Source organism: Pelmatolapia mariae, linkage group LG17 (genome assembly GCF_036321145.2).
Source record: "Pelmatolapia mariae isolate MD_Pm_ZW linkage group LG17, Pm_UMD_F_2, whole genome shotgun sequence".
NCBI classification, from domain to species: domain Eukaryota; kingdom Metazoa; phylum Chordata; class Actinopteri; order Cichliformes; family Cichlidae; genus Pelmatolapia; species Pelmatolapia mariae.
This window is the reverse complement of record NC_086242.1, coordinates 12,615,303-12,640,060: the sequence shown is the minus strand read 5'-3', so window position 1 is coordinate 12,640,060 and position 24,758 is coordinate 12,615,303. Positions and strand designations below refer to the sequence as shown.

The 24,758-nt window shown below is 39.6% G+C and overlaps 1 protein-coding gene across 1 annotated transcript in view; it reads left to right on the top strand.

The window, feature by feature from the left end:
- tmtc2a (transmembrane O-mannosyltransferase targeting cadherins 2a) overlaps nt 1-24,758 on the top strand; it is a 64,318-nt gene that overhangs the window by 16,016 nt on the left and 23,544 nt on the right. The window contains exon 2 of the mRNA XM_063500850.1: nt 14,728-15,343. Coding sequence (XP_063356920.1) covers nt 14,728-15,343 — 616 coding nt within the window. The remainder of the gene's footprint in view (nt 1-14,727; nt 15,344-24,758) is intronic.

The following is a 24,758-nucleotide window of genomic DNA, read 5'->3' as shown; positions in this document are numbered from 1 at the left end:
ACAACAAACCAGCAGCACAACAAACCCATCTTAAAGTCTGCCACCCTAATCTTTAGGCAAAGTTTTGTGAGGGTAAGCAGTCTTTATAAATATTAACTTGGCCGGTGCACACATTCATGTTTTCCGTTTAACCATTGCCAATTATTCACATTAGCTGTCTATTAAGTTATCATTAAAGTGGCAGATAGGAACTATGGCTAATAATAAAATGATGCCAGGTCTTCAGACACACAGGAAATAAACAAGGCTGTAGGTGAATACAATTGCTCGGATCGGTCTTGTTCTTCATTAAAACAATGCTTCTTTTTTTAGCAATGTGTTATTGAAAATGGTACCACCTATAGTGTCTTTTATTGTAAGGCATAAAGTTTGACGGTTTTGTATTGTGACAACTGTAATATGAATATAACAAAATGCAGGTACCTCTGTTTTTAGAGCCTCACTGAGAAGTCAAAAGCTAATGTTATTTTAAAGCATTTCATATTCCAAAGCCAACAAAATATATATTCATATGTTATATATTAATATGCTTCTCCATCTATGATGCAGTCCAAAGGCTTCCTACAGGATTTGTCCGGCTGTTTGGTGGCCTGATTTTTCAATAATAGAGAGAACATTAGCCTAAATTAATACAACAATTTTAGGGACATCCCCTCCTGGATTGTGCCATAGACGTCTGGTTGATTAAATTGCAGTTTTAATTGAAATATAATTATAGACTTATAATTAATTAGGGTTTTTCTTTTCCAAGAATGGGCCTCTGGGGCATGACAACTCACAAAAACTCAATCAGTTGGGATAAAGTGTAAAGGAATAGTCTGTGACTCAGTGATGACCGTTTTATGAATAAGCATCTCTGTTATGCTTAATTAATCGAATTAAGCATAACATTAAGCAATTAAGCATAGCATAACAATTAATTTGTAAAACTGGTTCTTTTTCCCCCAGTGCTCTTGAATTTGAAGTTAAACAAAAATTCCTCTTTTTTTTTTTTTTTTTTACATTTAAATAGTAGTTTGGGGTTTAAGTACAAACGCTTGTTTTCACATAGTATGAGGTGATAAAAAATGGGACGCAGCAAATTAAGACCTGAGTAAAACAGGCTTTCTTTGCTTTTTATGTTGAAGCAATAATTAATCCCAGCAAGCGAAGATACAACAACAACAACAACAACAACTGTCTTGCATTTTACAACATATCCCCAGCCTGTACACAACACTGATTTATGCATTGTTTGACTAAGTCAGGATACAGAGCTCTGTCCGTTTTTAATCAAGCATCACATTTATCACGGGATGCAGGCGACTCGCGGAGGCCTCTCTAATTACACGTCCACAGTCAGACACTGTAATTAACTGTCGAGCCTAAGCTAGATGGAAAACTGAGAGGTGATTGGCTGCTCATTTGCTTTTTGGTAACATTGCTGGAGGTTGTTCTGGCTGGATCTTACTGGTGGGATGGAGGGTGTTAGAGTTGGCCACTGTTTCACTGATAAGAGCTGGCTGTGTGGGGAAACCCTATAAAACTCAGCATCCATTGCTCCTGGACATTGGACTCTTTTAAAAGTGTTTCACGCTGCGTCTGCTGTTGGGCACAGTACCAAACTGTATGGCATATTTATTGGGTGAGGCTTAGCAGAATTCTATAAATTTTGCAGTAGTGCTCCCATCTTAATGTATACAGGATAAACACAACTCTGTATAAGCATTCCTGGTGGTCTGTGGGGTGTTCATGGAGATGTAAAACTGTAATTTGCTGTTGAATTGAAAGGCTACACTTGAAATGCTAGCCAAGCCTTAGTCTCTATTGTTTTTCTGCATAAATGCATCTAGTCATTTGTACGACAACTCTATACAGCTGGTCTGCAACATACTTAAACTGCTATTCTTCAAGGATGAACAGTTGCACAACTTCTGCAATTCAGTCCGGTAAGTTAACCCTAACCCCTTTCAACATAAAGCTTTTTTTTGTGCTGTCAGGGCTGGCCCCTTTAAATCCCAACCAAGTCTTTCTGTTCACTGCACCTGCTCTGCTCCCCCCGTAGAGATGTAAAGCATTAGATTTATTAGCAATTGATTTCTCATAGCCTTCCTGCTGGTGAGTCTGAGGATTCATCACAACCTTTTATTGACATCAGCTCTCAGGAAATGCTGCAGGGGCCCCGGCCACCATTTTTAGCTGAGGTGGCAGTGGAGGCATTGTAGTCAGATCACTTCGATTTTGCGGGACAAGTGTAATGGGAAGTGATCAATCAATCACAAAGATGGAGATAAAGACTGGGTAATCAATCTGCTGAAAAACAGACGAGGGAGTAACACTCTCAATGATTAGGTTCATGATCTTTTTACCACTAATTCCATATATTGACAGTGGGTTTTATTCAAGACTTTGAAAGTTTTTAACAAAACTTTGTTTCAGTGTATAAAACAGTGAACAGCTCATCGTATCACGAAAGTGCTGAGAATGGGATCACATCAATTGGTTTATACTAGTTTTTACTGTCCGTTGAGCATGAACAGAAGATACTTATTTAACGAGCAGAATGGAAGTATTTCTTGGGGGGTCAGTACTTGTAAAAGGACAAAGCCAGCAAAGTTAATTACTTCCTGGCTCTAAACTAAAGCTAAACAGACAGAAATAATTTTCAGTAAGTCTGAGTCTTATATTTCCCCAAATCTGTCACTTTGGGTTAAGATAAAAGGTCTGCACTCATAAACGGTCTTTTAACCTTACCAAAGCTCTGTAAAACTCTTTACTGTGTTTCTCATTAACATATCATTGGTTGCCATACAAGGTAATTGCTTTCCACTGGGAGCTACATCGGGTTCAGTTAGCCACAGCTACCAAGATTGCATGGATAAACAGACAAATCATTAGACCCAGTTGTTGTTGTTAGTCTTTTCATTTGATTTGTTAAGTATAATAAAAATAGAAAATAATGAAACATGTCATTTAAGACAAAACCACATCTATAATTTCTACATAAACTGAATCATCAGCATCACTCAACCAGTCACGATATTTACAAGAGGCATGAATTTTCACATAGCTTCACGCATGCTTTAGACTAAAGTTAGTTTTCTCATTGTTATATCAAATTCCCAGCCTTTCGTCAGTGTTTTCACACTAATCAAAACCGATATTATAAGGTTTGAACACTTGTGAAACAATTCTGATATACATTAAGAGACTTAAAAATTGAACAATTCCTGTTCAAGGTTTATTTAGGTCATTGACTTAGGGCAGTGCACTGTTGGGTTTTAGTTGTGCTGCTTATCAGGAAACCGGCTTTATAGGAAACATGAAAGCAAGTCCGTTCCCTGACAAAAGAGAGACAGTCAACTTCCTGATGTTGAACTCACACTGTTTCTCCCTCTTTGAAGCTCAAAGCCCCCGGAAGAAATCTCTTGCCCTGACTCTCCAGCTTAGGCAGACTGAGGATGTAGAGGCGCCTTTATCCTAATCAACACTGAGTTGACCTGAAGCTAAAACAGCTGGACTTCAGTGATGAGTCATAAATGAGAGCTTACGATTAATTGCAACAATTAAATCTGCAGATAGTTATAATATTTAATTGGGCTGAGACCAAATGTTGCAGCGCTGGTATCCAGTTGTCCATTAGGTGTCATCACAGTTTAGACATGACATAGCAAATTAGTTTATCTGTTGTTAGAGTGTAAGCGAATTTGAGTTATTACTCACTCCAATTTCTTGTTGTTGCATATTGAACCACACTTGGAACCTGGTTAAGATCCAACCATGCAAAATATGATTTTTTGCCATTTTTTAAGTGGTCTTAAACTTTTGATCGGGACTTTATATGAACTCTGAGTAACTATTTAGGGACATGGTTCAAATTTAGCTATTCATTCAGAATAGCTAAATTCACATGTATGAGTAGAGCAGGGCGATATGACCAAAAATATTTATCACGATATACATTTGAAAATTTACGATAATGATATAACTGATGATATAATTGACACTAGACAAAATACTTTACAACTCCTCAACTTTATTAGTGCAAAAAAAAAAACAAAACATCAATTTATTTTCACTTACACAAGCAGCTTTTTTAAGTGCATTAAAGTTATATAAAAAATTTACAGTGCAAATGCAAATCCTTGCTGACAGTTTAACCAAAAGGCATTTCCAGTGGAAATTGGCCGACATATCCTCAGCGTAACCATGTATAATATCCACAAAACTTAAGAAGAGGTTATACACACACAATACGGTAATATTATGTTGAAGCACAGTACGTACCACTCCGCGAGGTGCCTGCCTACGATAGCCGTAATGCTCCGACAATCCATCAAGCGGTGCGGCTTCGTAGCTTAGCAAAGTTGTACTAAAACATTTGACAGATTTTCGAGCGCCGTGTACCACACAAAATCGTTTCGAGGTCAGTAAACACAACCAGAATTCGTACATAAGGCACACGGGATTATACATAAGGCACACTGTCGATTTTCAGAAGAATCAAAGGATTGATTTTAAGTGTGCCAAAAAATACGGTAATAATGACAGCCCTCTAGCATGCTCTACCAAAAATAGTGCTTTGTTGTGTATCTGACGGACGAAAGCTAAACCAGTTCCGCACCACTGAAGTTGCAGCATTTTTACAAACCAGTTCTGGTTCATTCGTTTCATTCAACGATCCACTTTCGCTCTTCTCATTCTGCGTCGCCGCCATGTGCGTATGTAAACAAAGACACTGCGCATGCGCGTTTTACCCATATTCTATCGCGATATTTCATTTTCTTATCGTTGCCCAACATTACACCGGTATTACTGTGAACGGTATGATATAGCCTAGCCCTATGTATGAGGCATATACTATAAGTGGCTACAGAAAATAATTAACATAAATAAGCCGTTCAGACAATTTATAACTCAAAAGATTCCCTGAAGTGGATGGGCAGTTAAGGGATGGATGGATTGATTGCAGCTTTGCATTTGGTCCATGGTATGTGGACACAGGAGTGTATGAATGCAAAAACAGTATGTGGATGCAACTGTATCTTCTTTACAGCCTAATTATGTATGTCAGTGCAAAGCTGGGTTGCATTGAAGTGACGGGTATTTGTAGAGTGTTTTCAATAACAGAGATTGAGAAAGACCAGCCTTTCCTTTACAGTGTTTGTGCAAGTTTTGTTTATATACAACTGTTGGGATAGTGGGCTACCTTTACACAATAAACAATTTCCTCATAAACACTTGGTCAAGAAGCATTTCCTCTGAGTAAACATACATCCACTGGAGGGATTTGTGACCACAGAAATGGCTGCAAATATGCACATTTGCTGAATTAATTGCAGCTAGTTCACATTTACGTGAAGAGTTAAAATCAGTCATCTAAATGGTCTGTTCATTCAGCTGAATGTGGGGTTTTTTTCCACCCAAGGGAAAACTGCTGGGAGCAGCATGATGGGCTATTAAATCAATGGAAAATATAGATCCAACAAACTGAGCGAGCGAGAAAAAAAAAAAGTCTAGTACCTTGAATATAAAATAAGCTTCATCTTGTGTCTCAGGTTTTCTTTCAAATAACATAAAAAACAAATGAAAATCTTGCCAGTTTTCAGAGCCCAGTTTGTATGGAACACCATCCAGCAGCTGTTTATCACATTTAGTACATTTCAGTTGATTGAAAGAAACAATTCATTATATCTGAACTCTGCATAAAATCAGCCAAATTAATATCAGATGTTGCCTCACACACAAGGAAAAGGAAGAGCCTCTGAAAACCTTTGTACAAGTCTTTCACCAGGCCACTGGCTGCATGGGTTTTATGAATGCTATCTTAGACATTTATGCATTTTTTCCCCTCCCTCCTCCCATATTCGTGCCACACTGGCGTGGGACAAAGTGTGGGAAATTAGCGGTGCCACTTCTAGTATTGTTCTGCGAGTCGCGTTGATGACGTGTGATGTTTAAACACACCCTTAATGCTCACTTCCTGACCTTTCAGATACACAAACTAAACAGATACAAAAGTTGATAAAAAATGATGAATGTCTTTATTTTCTCATTGATTCTCCAGCTTAACAATTTTATGAGGAGAAAAATTATGGTTCAAATAAGAAAAAAGTAGGTTTACCAGGGGTAATTACTTTAGGTAATATTGAGAACAGGTAATTATGAACTGTGGGTTCTGATCCCCCTCAGCATCTCACTCATCTTCATCATCATCTCCTCATAGTCTGTCATCATGTTGTGGCAACGTACTCACAGGATTATAGCAGATCATAATCAGCCAGTGAATAACTTGGGGCAAGCAAGTAAACATAATGACTTTATACTAGATTTTTGCAGTTGTTGGGCAGAAATTATGATAAAATGGATTGATTATCTGTTCTACTAGCTGCAGTTAGCAGTGTAAAATGGAGTTTCAGCAGATAAGGATAAAAACATCTATAAAAACATATTTAGAGATTATCTGCATCACCAACTTAATGGACATAAATTGCTGAAACTACAGTTCTGGTTAGATATTTACATACACTCATCAAGGGCATGAATATTCTGGTAATTTTCATAGAAGTTTAATGTTAGCCTGCTTTGTATTTAGGATCATTATCCTGTTGGAAAACCCAATTGTGTCCAAGTTTTAACTGTCTAGATATTGATTTGAGGTAAAGAAGAACTTTGATGTAATCTACCTTCTTTATTATTCCATCCACTTTGTGTAGTGTACCAGTACTATCTGCAGCAAAACAGCCCCAAAGCATGATACTGCCATCACCGTACTTAACAGGTGGTACAATGGTACAGTGAGGTTTGAAAAACCTAAACTTTACTCCTCTTGTCATTTTTCCAAACAGCTCAATCTTTTCTCCTGACAGCATTGAACTTGTGTATGTCGGCTTCTGCAGCTCCAAATTAAATTCACACTTATTCACCCAATTCTTTTTTTTTTTTGTTGAAGTTATTAAAGTTGTATGTTGTCTGTTCATTCCACCCTAGAAAAAGAACAGTTCAAAGAATTCATTAAAAGCCCCAAATAACCATGACATTCATGCCCACGATGAGTGTAGGCAGTTAGAGCATGTCATGGGAAAAAGAATCCATGACGAACCAAAACTCTGAACATAACCTGCTCCAGACGAGGTTATGCGTTCAGCAAAAGTTACTATGTGATCTAGCCGGCTTAAAATAGAGGCTCAACATACGTTGCAAGCCCATAAAACTAGCTCGGTGACACTCCTCTGCCGAGATTTGACGTGTTAGGTGCCTCATGGAATATTTATCTTCAGCCTTATCTGTGGCGTTTACAGGCAACAACGCCTTCCCCAGCTGGATCAGGACACTGTGTTGTAGAATCACAAGTGAGGAGACTTGAGCACACATACATATAATACACAGACCTAAATCAGATTAGTTATTGACCTCAACCTCTGTGCATGTCTCAGAAACTCAGAGCACTATATGATCACCTTCAATTCCTGTTAGCACTGGATTAACACACAAGCTCTCTGGACTCTTTACATCCACCCATATACAAGCCCTCTCTTTAACACACTGGCCTTTATCCCACTGTATGTGAGACTGAATTGAAATGAAGATGAAATCAATAAGTGGACTTGGTTGCAGCACAGTTAAAATGCTAATAATTTTAAGAACTCAAAGGTTCCCAAATCTATTTATTGACAAGTGTTTTTATCAGCAGTGTTTTCAGAAGCATATATATGTCAGTTTAATAATTCAAATACTTCAAAGCAAAGACGATGCAGAGAAAATATGCAGATTAAGCTCAAAGTGATATTTATTTTTAAATTCATTTTAATAGACTATTAGAATCAAATAAGTTAAAACAAGTGAGTCAGTGAACAGTTCATATGGTATTAAATGTAGAATTGACATGAAAAATAAACACAGGCATAAATTAATTCACAAAGAAATGACTTAAATAGATACTTAAATTTATTTGGGAAATAAAGTGTTGAATGCAAAGGGAAACTAATATTAACAAAAGAAATGAATGGGAAAATACTACAAATATAAATTCATGAATTCATATTTTTGAAATGAATTAATGCCATATTTGGCATATTTGTTTACTGAGTTACTTATTCATTTATTTCAGATTTTGGCATTTGTGTCCCTCCATAACAGTAATTAACTTCAGAATGAAATGGGTGCACAAACACATGATAAGTCTTGCAGCTCTTATTTGTTTACAGAGATGGCAGCTCTCTAATTAAACCCTCCACCTGTACACATTTTCTGCTGTGCCAGTGTGATATGAATTTGCTTTGTCCCCTCCATTGCGGACAGTTTTTCTCCTCGTAAAGTTTTAATTATCTGCATTCCTGATACTTCTGCATAAAGCCAGCAGCATCAGTGCCGTGTTTACTTCAGCGGTGCGCCAGACCAAGATTAGCAGTGTGTGAATAGGCCGGTCTGCTGCCGCTCTCTGTCTGTGAGTTTAATTAGCACTCAGATTGCTCAAGTAAAGGAGATGGGAATTTAATAGATCTTGGCCAGACAAGTCATATTGTAAAAGGCTTGGTAGCGAAGCAGGATCTGGAGCAGATAAGGCTTTAGAGGCTGATGGCGAAGATAAAGAGAGAGGTGGAGGACAAAAGAAATGAAATGGAGGAAATGGAGAAAGTGGTGTTGACTTTATATAAAGCAGAAGTGAATTTAAAAAAAATGGGGAAATGGATCTGTATTAATAGAAGCAAATGGAAGAGAAGTGAAAGGAAACCGAACCAAGAGGTGATGATATCCATGAAATAATGTCTAGGCCAGTGTCCATTAACAGTGCTGTTTTATGATGATTGGCTAATCCATCTCGTTACTGCTGTCGGGGAGCAGCAGGATGCACTCTGCTCAAAAAGCCTGTAATTCAGCCAGTTCTGATTATGTTAAGTGATGGCAGTTTATACTAGACATGTTTATTACAGCGGAACAGGCTTGCCAGTGTACATGCTGCAGACGTACGAAGCTGGACGAGAGCCCAAATATTTAAAACAGGCTCAAGTGTAGTGTTTTGCAATGTTGTTAATAATGTTGTCCTTTGAATAAAGGTCGCAAAAAACATGTAAACTAATGATTTATTCACCCAGCACGCAGTGGGAGAGAAATCTGTAAGCTGAACTTTAAAAGGTTGCAGTTAAGGAAACAAGTTTTGGATGGGATGCAGTCTGTTTATCTTGGGATTCAAGATTTTAGCTGATGTCCATACAATATGACAACACATGGAGCCCTTGAAGCCTCGACCCCTACAAGGAGGAGATCCGGTGGCTTTATTGTGCTGGGCTCTGTTTCGGTCTTACTGACATAAATTTCCTCATCGGATGGAGAGCATATGTTTGCAGACATCTGCCTGGTCTGCAAACACACTTTTTGTGATGCCAGAAACACTACACGACAACACACCAACAGCAGTTTTCAGGCCAACCTTAAGCAAACATGAAATAAAAAGCGTAACAGGAATGACTACTTGCCCATGGTGTCTGCAGCATATCTGCAACTGAGACAATTTCTAAGGGTCACTGAAAGTGATTACAAAATTGTTCTTAGTGCTCACCTACACCCTGAAACTTACTTTGAAATCACAACGATTTACAAGTGTACCTAGAACTCCTGGAATGCTCCCTTTTAGTACTTAGGAGTGCATTAAAAAAAACATACTAAATATAACTAAAATATCCTAAAGTCACCGTAGCAATAGTATTTTTTGTAAAGTGTAATACTGCAAAGTAGACCAGAAGCGGGGTGTTTTATTTTGAAAATTGTCAGGATGCTCTTTGCCATTCCTGTGTCTGAATTCCTGTTTTCCTCATCTGTTCTGACAGAGCATGGGAGCCTCTTCTGGGATGTGATCTGATCTTTGAGCAATTGAGTAAATGTTTAGAGTTCTTTCTTTAATCAGTGAAATAGCTCTGTAGACCAAGTTTGTGCACCTCGTGACAAAGATTGGTTGTTAGTGACAGTAAATATAAATCCTTAAGCCGTTAAGGAAGTTACACATTTTTATGCACTGTAGCAAAGGGACAAAATAGTAAAAAATAGTAGTAATATCTGCTGATATGCTATATTTGTTTTTTAAATACATTTACTTTTGCTTGTCTTTTATCTGGGTTTTGGTAAAATTGTCGTTTATGAAGTTTATGCAGGGCATAACTTATAATATATTGAAGACACTTTAGAATAAATATTTGTGAAATATTTGTCTATATTTTTCACATTCAGTGTAGGAAAAAGTCTGGTGTGTGTCTGTAGGCAACAACAACACATGAAAAACCAAATGACTGGTGGTGAGATCACCGCTTGGAGAGGTTCATTTGCATAATGAGAAAAAAAACATACCCAAACACAGAAAGACAGCCAATTTTCTTTCCACTAAAAGCAGCGGACAGGTGAAAGTAGACCTCACCCCATCACAAATTGATCTAAAGAGGGGGGAAAAAATCCCTGCTCACCAATGTGTCCTTTCAGACAATGTGGAAATCCCTCATTACCTCCCCCCACCAAAAAAAGGGGGGGGGGGAAGAAAATTGAAAAGCCCAAACCCTGTCCTGTACTTTACGGATTGTGAATAGAGTGCCCTGCAGCCTGCCTGCCTGCCCCACATACGGCGTTTGAATACAAAAGACCCCCTTCTGTAAGAGCAATCACTCTGGGAGGCCACTCTATCTGCACCGCTGCAGAGACGGGCCTCAATGAAGCCATCAGCACAGGCTCTCTTGTCACACAATCTCACATGCGCATGCACTCGCAAACACAAAGAACGGACACGTCGCATGTAACCATTTATTCCTTTGCGTGCGCGTGCACAGACCCGTTGCCAAACTCTCATGGGTAATGCATTCTTTTCATCCTCCAGTGCTGGGCAGGAGCAGGGAGGGAGATGAGTGGTTGGTGCTGATTTGAATATTTAAATTATTTATCACCGCAGAGTTTTGAGACCCAAGACATGGAGAGGGACACAAGGGAGCTGGGTGAGACTGAATCAAGCCATGTATGGATTTCATGGTGTGCTAACTAAGCGCCCGAAGGGACAGGATGGGAAGAAGCGTGAGCAGAGTTGCAGATTTTCACGGACAAAATATTTATTCTGCTTCAGTAAATAGCCAACATCTTTTAGGAGTGTTTTGGGATAAGCATAGAATGAGTTGTAATGTGAGATTACTTTAAAGACTTGAATTTCTGATAAACATGGGATACATTTATTTTCCTTGTATCCTCAGTCCTCGCTGTCCTCATGCTCCACGCTATGCTGGGACTGTAAATCATTTCTAAAATAACAGCTCAATGTGGAACTACAGTAAAAAAGGAAGAGGCTTTGTAAACTGGATGATGTAATGCACTGCCTCCTTAGAAATATTATATGCTGTAAGTGAGAGCCTGAGAAATACACAATGCTTTTCCCTGACAGAACAATCTTGGGAAATGCAGGAATTTACTACAGCTCACGCGATGACAGGACTGAAGGCTTAAAGGAAAAAAACATTTAAATTAATTCCTTCAGCAGTTATTGTTTTGACACTGGATCTGTAGGCTAATGGGTTGACTTTTTTCCCTCTCTCTTTGCTGTTTTAGTTATTCTTTTACTTTTATCTTGTCTTCTATTACAGGCTGGCAGCTCGGTCTCTTTCTCCCTGTCTTTTTCTCCCCTGTCCTCTTTTTTTTATAAGCTCAGCTCTGAGTTACAGTCTGTAGACAAAGGAAGTCCCCAACTGGCCTCCTTTTGCTGTTCCTTTCCTTCCCGAGTGTGCCATGCACAAACACAGAAACATTGCAAAGGATGATCAAACCCAGAGAGAGAGAAAGGGGGATACTACTGGGTCAGTGTTAAAATCCTGGAAACGCAAAGCTTTTGCAATCAACCTCACATAACCCAAGCTTCTCCTAACGATATTAAAATAATATATTCAGCCTGGTTTAAAAAAAAAAAAAAAATCAGCATTGTCCTCAGAGGACAAGAAAAGCTGGAATGAATCTGCTTGTTGTCATCACCCAGCTGCTTTTAATTGGCAAGTCAGCCCTGAGATCAGTAGATCTGGCTATCTTTTGGTTTTCTCTATGTTATAAATTAAACACAGTTTACTCTTATTTCCTGTTCCAACAATTAGTGGCATATTTCTTGTATTGTGGGCTTCTCTGTTTTTCTACATCCACTATAATTTGATCTACAGTAATATTTTCTTTGTCTGCTCCAGTCACCTCGTAGGTACTCATTAGGCTGCATTCTCGACAGCATGCAACCCTTCTTTGAAAACCACACTGCCTCAGTGATACTTGACATTGCATCAAATTACTATCCATCAAACACTCAGCAGATTTTTCAGTGCAGACACTGGTGTTCTGGTGTTTTCAGTCCCCTTTTCATTTATTCAGTGCATCAGTCCTGCTTTTCAAATGCTGCACTTATTTTCATTGCTTAGCTGGCTATAGGTAATTTTGTTTCATTGTTGTGAATGCAATATCTCTTCCATGTGATGATGGAATGCCTTTAGATTTGACACTTGAACCCAAGGATGAAGTGATGAAAGGTCAAAGTCATCTTGAGTGGGTGTGGGCCCCGGCACATGCTGGTCACAGGCCTGGGTTACGTCAGGAGGGACATTGAGCATAAAATCAATGCCAAATCATATATGCGAGCCATCAATTACTTATCCATATCAGATCAATTAACAACAACCGCCTTTGGTACAGTTGATCAGTAGGATGCCAGTGGAGCGAAAACTGTGCTCCGAAGACAGGAGGAGGATCATGGGTAGGTGTTGTCAGAGGTAATAGGTAAAAAAATAAAGGCCTTTAAATGTAGGGACTGAAGCTGTGAATATGTAAGGACTAGAAGTATTGATGAGGTGGATGAGTTTAAATACCTGGCTTCAACCATTCAAACCAATGGACTGTGCACAGGAAAGGTGAAGAAGAGAGTGCAGGCAGGGTGGAGTGGATGGAGACAAGCGTGATTTGTGACAGAAGAACGGTAGCAAGAGTAAAGGGGAAGGTTTACAAGCTGGAGGTGGCAGAGTTAAAGATTTATGATTTTCATTGGGAGTGACCAGGAGGGACAGGATTAGAAATGTATGAGAGGAACGGCTCAGGTTGAGCAGTTTGGAGGCAAAATTGGAGAGGCAAGCTTGTGATGGTTTGGAAAGGTGCAGAGGAAGGATAGTGGATATATTAGACAAAGGAAGGTAAAAATGGAGCTCCCAAGGAGGAGGAAAAGAGGAAAGTCACACAGAAGGTGTTAGGATGTAGTCAGCACATGAAAGAACAAGGACACACAGTTTTTTGTTTTGTTTTTTTGTCTTCAGTGGTGACATTTTATATTGGACAATTTTGAAGAACAAGTCTTGACAGAAATTGATATAAATTATATGTTGAATGGTTGCTGTATGCATGCAGCTGTGAAGCAAGAATAATTTTTATCTGACACGGCTGTTCATGGTGGGAAAGCAAATGCTGCAAAAAAAACTGGATATGCACCGCTGCTTTCCACGAAAACAGGGCTTCTCTCGCTTTACCCAGAAATTTCAGATACTGCCTATTTTAGTCAATGAGGAAAATAACTCAATTTTGCACAGATCTGGTGAAAATGCAGTTTTATAAACCTGAATTATATATATAAAAAAATTACCTGGTTTATTAGGCAAATCACATTTTAAGGACTGACTGTTGCGTTGTCATTTAAAAGATTGATTGAATTTCTATATCTGCATTGGTTGCTGTGGTAACTGATGGAGGAATCTGTGTGTGTGCGTGTGTGTGTGTGTGTGTGTGTGTGTGTGTGTGTGTGTGTGTGTGTGTGGCTAAGTTGGTGACTTTGTAGTCATGATAATAATATTACTGACTTATTGCAGAGAGCAGACCACAGTGACAAATGATTTCTTGGGAATTTAATGATTACAGAAAAAAGTAAATAAAAATTTAAGAAGACATTCAGTGACTTTTATCATTTGACTAAATAAAGTTTGTTAAAGGTCAGTTTGTTTGAGTAAGTGTCTGGAGATGTTTTGTGACAACACAGACTTTTATTAAAGTGTATGGAAAATGTAAGTTTCACTGCAGTTTCCCCTCTGTTACTGATTCTTTTGTCTTTATTTTGTGGTCTCACTTTTCTCCTGACAAACACTTATAAATATGTGGAATATCTGCGCAAGCTTTTTCTTTCACTCACCTGGCTTCGAGTTGTTGTTGTAGCAGTGATCCCATTCATCAGTCTCAGTCTCTGCGGTGATCTTCATTTGTTGCAGTGTGTGACTGTACACGAATGCAGCTCATGTCCCTCAGTAATGAGACGCTAATTACGAGAATCCGCAGAACCTCGGGGGTGTTATACCACCTGTCTGTGTGTGTGTTTGCAGGTACATGTGACATATGCGCATGCTGTGTGTGTGAGAGCTCAGCAGTGTGCACATGTCTCTGTGTTTAATCAAATACTCTGTGGTGTTCTCATTGCATTTGGCTATTAAGTTTCACTTATGAGTGCATGATTAGCAAGATAGGAGTCATTTGGAATACTAAGTTTTCTATCTCTGTGTACACAATTCAGATGGATGCTACGTAAGGGCTTCTGCAAAGAAATTCTTTATTAATACACGCAGTTGAAAACACATTTTAAAGAATGTTGACCTTAAAGTTGCTTTAATCTAATATTTTAAACTGACTACATGCATACTTGTATGTTGAAAATGGTGCATAGCACAAAATATCAATATTAAATCAAAAAACGCCTCTGACCTATTCCTTTTGTTCTTTCAGCCGAGCCATCAAGACCAACCAGGACCTTCTCCCTGAGACTCCCTGGACCAACATCTTGTACGACGACTTCTGGGGCACTTTGCTCACTCACAGTGGCAGCCACAAGTCTTTCCGTCCACTCTGCACCCTCTCCTTCCGCCTCAACTACTCCCTGCACGGCCTCAACCCTTGGGGCTACCACTTACTGAATGTGGTGCTGCACGGCCTGGTCACAGCCCTTGTCACAGCCTTCAGCCGGCCGCTGCTGGGTGGGGGACTGTGGAGCCTTTTGGCAGGCCTTCTTTTTGCCTCCCACCCGATTCACACTGAAGCAGTCGCTGGTGTGGTGGGAAGGGCGGACGTTGGTGCCGCTTTGTTTTTCTTGCTGTCTCTTCTCTGCTATGTGAGACACTGTGGACTCCGACCGGTGCCACATGGGGCCTTCCAGAACAGGCGATGTGGTGGAGGCTCTGTCATCAGGTGCTGGGGCTGGATGCTGGGTAGCCTGTGGTTTGCAGCAGCCAGCATGCTTTGGAAGGAGCAGGGGGTGACGGTGCTGGCTGTGTCAGCTGTGTATGACCTCTTCGTGTTCCAGAGGCTCCGGTTTCGCCAGGCACTTCTTCACCTATTAGGAAAGGTAAATGAATTCTTGCCGCCGGGGGTAAATGTCTGTGTATTTTCACTGGCTCTTGTTTTGGCATCTCTGCGCACCCCAATTTCCTCTTCCTTCCCTTAGAGGTGAGCCTCAGCCTGCCAGCTGTTAATGGTTCCTGGATTAAGTTTTGTGTGTGTATTTAACAAGGTTTTGTTTGTGTGTGAATTGTGTGTTTGCCTTTCATTAGTGGTGTAATTAGGAAAGCTGTTTGCTTATGCAGACTCCGTAGTTGCTGCATGAAAAATAAGCTTTCCTCATTCGCCTGCTAAACAGGAAGATTGGAAGTTTTTCACTTCCTTACAATGCTGCCACCACCTTCAATTTGCTGCAGTAAATGGATACACATTCATGCAAGGAAATCTAAATTAGGATCTCGGACTAATATGCGTGGATACATGTGCATTTGAGGAAACGGGGCTTGGACAGGAAAAAGCTATTTCAGGGGTGAGTTGATTTCTCATTTGAAGGTGACAAAAGGTATGTGCAGAGAAGCAACAGCACATCCTTCTCAGGTGTATTTGGTTATACACACAGTTAATACACAGATGTACACACACAAAGATAACATGTGCTTCCTCTGCAGGGAAACCCGGCATGGCTCAATTTTTTCCCCCCTCTTCCAAAGTTAAGTTATTTAAGGAAGACAACCTTGACGTGGTGACTCATCTGATTATGGGAAAGAGTGTGTGACTGCACACTCCTCATTTGATTAGAGAAGCTGCTCTTCAGCCAACATGATGGCCCTTGTAAAATGCATAACTAGTGTAATAAAAAGTCCCCTTGGGTTTACTGTGCAAGGACAGTCTCACTCTAAATGTGCATGTGTCTGCATGAGGATCTGTTTATAATAATCTCTTCTTGTGGAAACATCTATAAATACCTATGTTTGCTTGAAGGTTTCTGATGCAACCTTGTACAGTTCATCTCAAATGTCCTGTGGCACTTTCTGTTATGCTTAGAGTGTCAGCACATTCGTGTCTTCTTTATGCTGCCAGCATTCCAACGAAAACACATTCTTTACCATCTTCTTCAGGAGTTGTTTTTGGCAGAATAAATAACCATGACTGTTATTAAGAAGTTTGCAGTTAGTGACCCAGAGAGATAAGAGACCAGAGAAGTCACAGTCTGTTTCTTTACTGTGTTCTTGGCATGAGAACCTGGAATTATATGTGCTTTCACAGCCAGTAGACCATAGTAGATACAAAACAACACCTGCCTTTCAAATTGTATTCAGTCATCTAGTATAACAAGAAGTGAAAGACCATCATATGCAAATCATTATACAAATAATTCAGTATTTGCATATGCTGATGGAGAAAAAATAGCCGTAATACAAGCCAAGATACATGAGTGAAAAAGAAAAAACCTGGTTTTAAAGGTTAACCCTTTAAAACCAGGTTTGTGCAACATTGCCTTTAGAGAGTGTGAAAAATGATCTTTTACATTCTACAGAAAACATATATTTTATCACTTTTTTGTTCCAGACCACAATATCTTACTTTGTATGAAATGAAAACAAAGTAAGAACCAAATGGGAAGTTTATATTATATTTATGTACAGAAATTGCCATATGTAGCCATTTTTACAAGATAAAGACTTTTTTAAAATGCTAATGTGTAAATGGACTGTAGTGTAATTTGAAAATTTGGAGGACTAAGAGTTGCTGGAAAAATCCAGTTGTTAAGAACAAAAAACAAAAACACATATACAAAGGTTAGCTTGGTAGGTGCTATATGGACTGCTTAGCAATTTGTTCACATCAATAGGTAAGCTAGGTAAATTAGGTAACGTAAGCTAATTTCATCTACTGAAGCTAATCTATCCAAGAAGTGAAAATATCCCAGAGAAGCTACAAAGCAGGACATATGTGGGTCAGCATGGGGTCAACCGAAAACCAGCCTAAGCTGGACTTGTTTTGGCTAATGTTAACCAAACATAGGTTATATAAAAGATGCCCTGCAGCTAGAAGTGTTACACGTTATGTGGATGAGGACCCAAAGACTGGTGGAATTTCTGGTAGAAAGGGTGAAACATTTATTCAGGCTAGCTTTAGGTCCTCTGAAAAGACAAAACGCAAAGTCCAAAACAGGAACTGAAAACTGTAAAAATTGAAACATAAGGCTAGGAAAAACACTGGGGCAAGATCACAATTACTCTGAAAAATGACTAAAGGGAGGACAGGAATACCCACACACACAAAAGGGCAAAAGTTGAGACAGCTGAGCGGAACGAGACACAGCTGAACTGAATCACAGAAGATAATACAAAGTAAGCTAAACTAAAAGCAAATTACATGGAGCAACTAACTATCAACAAAAGCAGGAAAACAAAACAGGGAAAATACAGACACACGAGTGAACCAAAGACAGGAGACTTACTGACACAAAACAGTCAAACACCAAGGGAGGAATTAAACTCTAAACCAACTCAGAAAAGAACTAAATATACTAAGAAAGAATTCCACAAAGCAACCATGACATTAAACAAACCACTGTGTGTATTTCAAAGCTATCCGCTAATGCTATCCACCTTGGTGAAAGCAGTATTCATAAATTGTACTTGCTAATTAATGCTTGATAACAGACTTAAAAAACAATGTCCTAAAATTGAAACCCATACTTCTCGGTCACTCTGTACCACAGAGAGGGCTATATTACTTGTCAGTTAGCACCACATTCTTTGTGCCATGCTGTGAACGCTGACTTGTGTTTGGAGTCAGCCTCAAGTGGAAAATGGTACTGCAGGAAATGGCGTTTGTGTGTTGGCTTTTTTTTTAAGCCCTAGAGGTTGCTGCATGTACCCATTTCTAACTTTGAATTTGCGAATTGCGAGCCATCTAATTCTGTATACAGTCTTGATTGGACACTTTCGGCTTATTCACAGAAAGCTTCCAGGGCTGACTTGAGAGTTTAATGTTATTTCAGCCTGTCGCAGCCTGTCTCATAGCTTCACAGACGGAATTATGGAAAGTCAGATTTTATTGTGTGTTTATCAAGCTGTGTAGCAGAGATATTAACAGCAACCTGCACCTCTTTGCCCACACACAATAACCCTGGCCAGCATCCTTGTGCCAACCCATCAGGTCGGTGCCAACCCCCCAGCAACTCCTGTTGCTGCCGGCACATCTGGCTCATTTATCAATCTGGCAATGCCCTTGTCTGCTGGACTAGTCACAGTTATCTTGGCAAAGAGCTCGTTACGTGCTGGGGCCAGCCGTGGGGGCAATCATTTCCTCCATTATGAGCCAGACGTCTCGGGACGCATGGGAAAACAAGGGAGATGGATAAAGTGAGAGAAAGAGCAAGCGAGGGAGAAGGAAACTATGCTCTCACTTCCTTTCCTTTATCTATTCTTGGTTTTTCTTGCCCACGGTGCCCTTAAAGCACTTTGGGAATGGGGGGCTCTCCTGTTGCCACTGAGGCTTAATCAGTTGCTATTGAATTGGATAGTATCTTAGGTGGAGAGACTGCAAAGACGTGCTTCAGAGAACAATGGTGCATATTGTGATTTTGTCTGAATACACGTTTTCATGCTTTCTTCCAAATGAAGTTGAATAATACAAAATCATCAACATCAAATCACCTGAATGAGCTGCCTCACAGCAGCTATGAACAAAAAAGGAAACGCTCCAAAAGCAGCTCCAGTGCAGCAGAGGGGACAGGTGTGTTTCGACCAGCACTCCATTTCTCATCTTGTTAACTCTCTAATAAGATTGAGATGAGATTTCAAATGAAACAAGGTAGGATGGAGGGAGAGTTGGGTGGTGATAGATGGAAACAGATGAAGGTGAGGTGTTAGAGCCGCAGTGCATTGAGAAAACAGAATGAGGCATATATCCCAGACATTATGTCTTTGTTTCGCAATTCTGGGTTTGTCAGTTGCAAAAACAAGCATGTTGACAACAGGCCCAAGAAAATAGTTTGTTTTTGTTTGTATTAGGAAAAGCCAAGGAAAGCCAAACATTTCGTAAACCCAGGGGTTGATGAAAAGTTTGGCATAATCTCTTGCAATAAAGGGAGGTTGCACCTAAAACATACAATGACATAAAAAAATATATATATATATATATAAATACCTTTGAGTCTAAATACATAACTTAGAAGTATTGTAGCACTGTTATTTGCAGCTGGTGCATGGTGTTTTGGCTAATCTGTACAAGATTATACGCAACCCATGTAACTAACAACAAGAGCCGGAAGGCGTCTTCCCAAGCACAGCTATCTGTTTCATAGCAACAGCATGGAAGGCCTGGGGTTTCAAGCATTTACTTGCATGAAAAACATGAATATCAGTGATTGTACCTTTCAGATAAAGTATTGCATGAAAATCTTTAAATCCAAGGTATGAAATTAAAAGTAGTTCCTTCAAGAAAAATAGATTAGATGTTAGGAATTTATTTACTTTAATCCTCCATACTTGACACATTAAACTTGCATGTGCAACATCAACGTCCACATCTGCAGTGTAATCAAAGATGACGGCAAATGTTTTAGTGGAGGTAGATGGACAATGGGAGGGATTTGATGGCAGGCTTACAAAGTCGAAGTTGAATTGGTGTGGACTTCTTCTCCTCATTTGTCTCAATGAATGCCCCAGACACACAGATTAAGGTTAGTTTAACCAGCTGACGGCTTGATGAATGTTGTGCCAATTATCCTGTAGCAGAAGCATTCGGCTATGAAATGATGGCCCCTGTTGCAAGATCTGCTGCATGCTCTCTATTTAGCTTGCATTCCTGTGGATGCTGGCAAGGGAAGCATATTTTTATATACTTAGCCCCCGAATCTTGCTTACTTTGTAAAGTGTTCCAACTAAAAAACACCCAAACATTAATTTTAAGAAACGTGGTGAAGCTAAAGGTTAAACAAATGTTTTGCTCAGTGGGGAAAATCAGACATAGAGCAAATAACATGCTTGGACCGCTTTTTAAATTTTGTTTATAGGTAAGAAAATGAATGCATCAAGCTCTTGTGACTCTTCTTATGTCATAGGTATATTGAATGAATATCCAGTGTAGTGTCTTATTGCAGTTCACCCATAAAATTTAATCAAAAAAGGGTATTGCCTTAAAGAGATGCATTTTCTTTTTTCATAACAAAAATATGAAAGCGACAGTATTTCCTAATTTCTAGGGGGTTTGCCATCCATCTGATCTGGCATCTGAAAATGAGGGGCACGGCACTATTTCAGTATCTGCTGGGTTCTCTTTTATGCACCTTTAACTAGCGAACGGCTACTGCTAGTTGTTAAATATTGCTACTACAGTGCACAAAATGTTCTTCTGGACATTTTCTCAGTGACTAAACAGCTTCAGGAGTAGAGCCAATACCTATTTGCATGTTTCATGAAAAAATCAAGTCCGATGGATTTGCTTTTTTTTTTTAGCTTACTGCAGATGCATATTTACTGTATGTGGCTAAATGTAAATGAAAGACTGCATCTGGTTTTCATTCAGATAAAAGATATTTGAGTAATTAGAGGCTTACATCATTTTCACGGGGGCAATTAAATCTGATCGTCTTCACATAAGCGTATCTTTCAAGAGGCTCATTATAATTTTCATATTTGGAACGTGCATTTTAGCTCCTTATACACAGCTTCAATAATAATCTGCATTAATGATTAAAGTCTAAATCAGATACATGACAGCTCTTCAGCAGCATCACCCAGCCCTGACTTTTACTGTCTCTTTCTGATACTGATGACCTGACATTACACACACAGGAAGCTCTTTAAAAGTCAGCTCAACATGGACAGCGCCTCTTCTTTGATCAGCTATTGTTCTGGACGGCGTGCAAAGCTTCACCCTGTGACCTATCTCATTACAGGTCTCTGTGCCAGCAGCAGCAAAGCTTTCATGAGGAGAACATTGAGATAATTGGGTCACTCTATCAAAGTCAGCCGTTCTCAGTGCCAGCCACGCTGCCGTCTGATGACTTGGATGAGCTGCGCCAAGTCAGCACAATACAGAATACGTTTTGCTGGAAAAAGCACCGAATACGTGCCTCATTGTACCTTTCATCACAGTGTATTATGTCACTGTTAATGCCTCAAATAAGACAGGCTGCTGGATGTTTGTTATACAAATGCAGGGCGTCCAACACTTTGTAGGCCTTTCCATGCACATGTCATTGAGAACGAATCACCCCAAAGGCACAACTTCAACTCAAGGTTTCTAATCACAAAGGATAAGAATATAAGATTTTGATTAAAAAAATACTCTGCATGAGCTGCCCACCACGTTCCAAAGCATTATGAGGAGTTTGTTTGTTTAAATGGGACATGCCTTAAACAAGAAAAGTCAGGAAGATTGTTCCCCTGCTGTCTTACGTCAGTCCATGGCGGCTTTAAACAGCACAAATATGAAGTCAACTGTAGGGTGCCTTGTCTTGAAACATGTTTTAAACACTCTGCACGCTACAGTGTCAACAGGCACACCACACACTTCTGGGATTTATAAAAGCAGAGTTAATAATGAGTGGCAGTTTAAAGATGAAGGCTTAGGAGCTATGTTTTATGTGCAGAAAGAGGCCGATGGAGAGAATATTAATTCAAGGGAGAACATGGATAATAAAGCAAAAGAGAACAAAAAGTATTTGAGCGAAAGCTTCAGAAATTGATGCTGAATTTCCAAATGAGGATCCAAAGTGGAGGAGATATGTGGGAGAGTATTAGGTTCGGATGTTTGACGCGAGCGTGATGCTACATTTGACAGCTGGCTGGGGATTATGCCAGCCATTCTCCGTGGATACACGCAGATCTTGTGAAAGCTAGTAAGAGTAAGAACCAGTTCCCAGGAATTTCACTCCGACTGATAACGGTAAAATTTTAAAATCACAAAGCCCCTTCAAAACTTTAAAAACAGACCAGTGGTAACTCCAGGATCCGTTGAGTCTTGAATCCACAGATAACAATGAAAAGCAGTGATATAGATGACTTGCAATGCAGTCTTATTTCAAGACAAAAGAACTTGTGGTTTAAAAAACTAAATATTTACACTTATAAGCTAGCCCAGACATTCAGGATTATGAGTTTGAAGGCAAATTCTCAGTATGCTCACATCAGTCACTCTGCTGCTACGTTTCGACTCCCTGCTTCATAAGGATCCCTGTTCATAATCCAGTGGACTGCTTTCTGTGTTTACTTTCACATGCATCAAGAGTACCTGTATTGCCTTAAACAATGCTGACACTCTTTCAAGAAAGCAGTTTAAAGGCCAAGATAATACACAAGGTGACCATTTACTACCATCTGTCTCTGATGCTGTGTGATGCAGAATGACTCTCTTTACTATAAACAGTATACTGGCCACTGCTGTATTTGAGTGTCCAGTGTGTAAATTTGTCTGCTATGCTGTGCTTTACACAACAGAAAGGTAAAAGTAGCTTAAATACAATGCAGGCTCCACTATGTTATGCTCACAATCCCACAGTTCCATTTTAGAGTATATAATAATGTACAGATTAGCTTCCTGGCTTAATCCAAAATATTTTGCAAGGCTTTACATCAGATGAGAGAATGCGGTTTAAGCTGTGGTTTCCGTGTCTGTGGATGCCTGGAAACCTAAACTCAAAATGTACTACACAATAGGCACATAAGCACACGTTCCACGTATGTGAACTGGAAAGCAAGATGACAACCTCTTGACAGTGCACCCGCTTAAAAAGAATAGAAACGAGGGAGTGGAAAACTAACAATGAAATGCAGTCGGAACACAAAACAAGCATTCAATTTACTCGTACTTCAGTGCAGTTGATGTTGACAGTGCATGGCACTGCAAGTGGAAAACACCTTTTGTGTGAGCCACAGAATTCTGTGAAATAACCACACCGATGAAGCGAGTAATAGTTTGTGTCACGTGTCTGAAAAGGTGCTATACCTTGGCTTCTCATGCCTGGAACACCTTGCCCATAGTTAAAAAGCACCTTGAGAATGGTAAACAAATTGGATAAATGGCAAATATCAAAGATGCCCTGACACATGCTCCTATGACCTCAAAATAGCAATTTACTCTATAATATTTGGATGAGTTCTTTGCTAAGTGGACAAGATAAACAGACTTTTATAGCAGTTAGAAGTTGGATCTGTTAAAGGACTGATTGTTTTGTGTGAAGAGGGTAAAGTTGGGTTAGTGGAGATCTGTTTTCAGCTAGCACATAATATTCTGCTGAGGTTAAACTGACTTTCCTGAAGCAAAAAACAGTTTCCTCTAAAATGCACTAACGAAAGGTGGTGTTAAGAGTTATTTGTTCTCTGAATTTGTAAAGGCGCAGTGGTGCATCACTGGAAAGTAGAACTAGCGGTGCACCCCACCGTTCTGCAGTTTGAGATGTGTGTTTATGTGTGTCTGTGTGTGCAGCTGATTGCGAAATCAATTAAGGAACAGTTTAGAAATAGACAAGCCATCGAGTAGCAGAATGAAACCCATTCAGCTATACCACAAATGACTCTCTTACAGGAATTGGCTAATCTTCCAATACTGAGCAGAAGTAGGTTTCTCTGTCAGTTGCCTCTCTTTACATTCAGTGTGGTCTCATCCATCAATAAGCACATCCCACCTTTTCTTGTGTAAAAGGCACTCTATTTTATCCTTTGCGCACCACCTTTTGGCATCTGAATCAATATCCAATTTTTCCTCACTCATTTGCCCCCTGCCTCTCAGAATGCTCTAAATGCTGAAGTCCTTAAACTGGTCCTTTTTCATCCTACAGTTGACAACGGATCTAGTGTAACTAGACTTCTTGCCTCATCTAACTTCTCCAAAGAGACCATGCTTTTCCTTTTCAGATCTGGAGAAATCAACAGTTTAAGTGGAGCCAGCAGGTCAGGGTAAATGCTAAGCCTCTTATTCTAATCCTAGCATGGGCGTGTTATGGATAACATGAGCACGCGTGAGCTTACTCGAGCATGCTCATTTCATCAGAGTTCATTAATGACACGACTGATTTGCTCTTTGTGCATTGTGAAGCTGTAAGAAATGGCAATTCATATTGCGTGGATTATACAGCGGAGTATAAACGATTACTATAGTGAATAAATTTACTTGGAGATAAAAGCCAAAGCTGTGCTATACTTGATCAACAATATGAGTTATATGAGCTCTTGTAGTAATTTTCAGATGTATTAAAGCTTTACGGGTGATAATATGACTACTAGACCAAAAGTATGTGTGCTCCTCCTGTCCTGGGCAGTGATAGTACACATTATAAAAAACACTGTGAGCATGCACTTGTATACACACAGAGAGCTCCATTCCCTCAGGATACTGTAGGTTCAAATAGAGTTCATATTACAGCGGTGCTTGGATAATAAATGGCCCCAGAAAATAGGAAGTTAGCAGCATCTCTGTGATCATCACTCACAGTGTTATGCCATGTTCAGTACACAGTAATATAA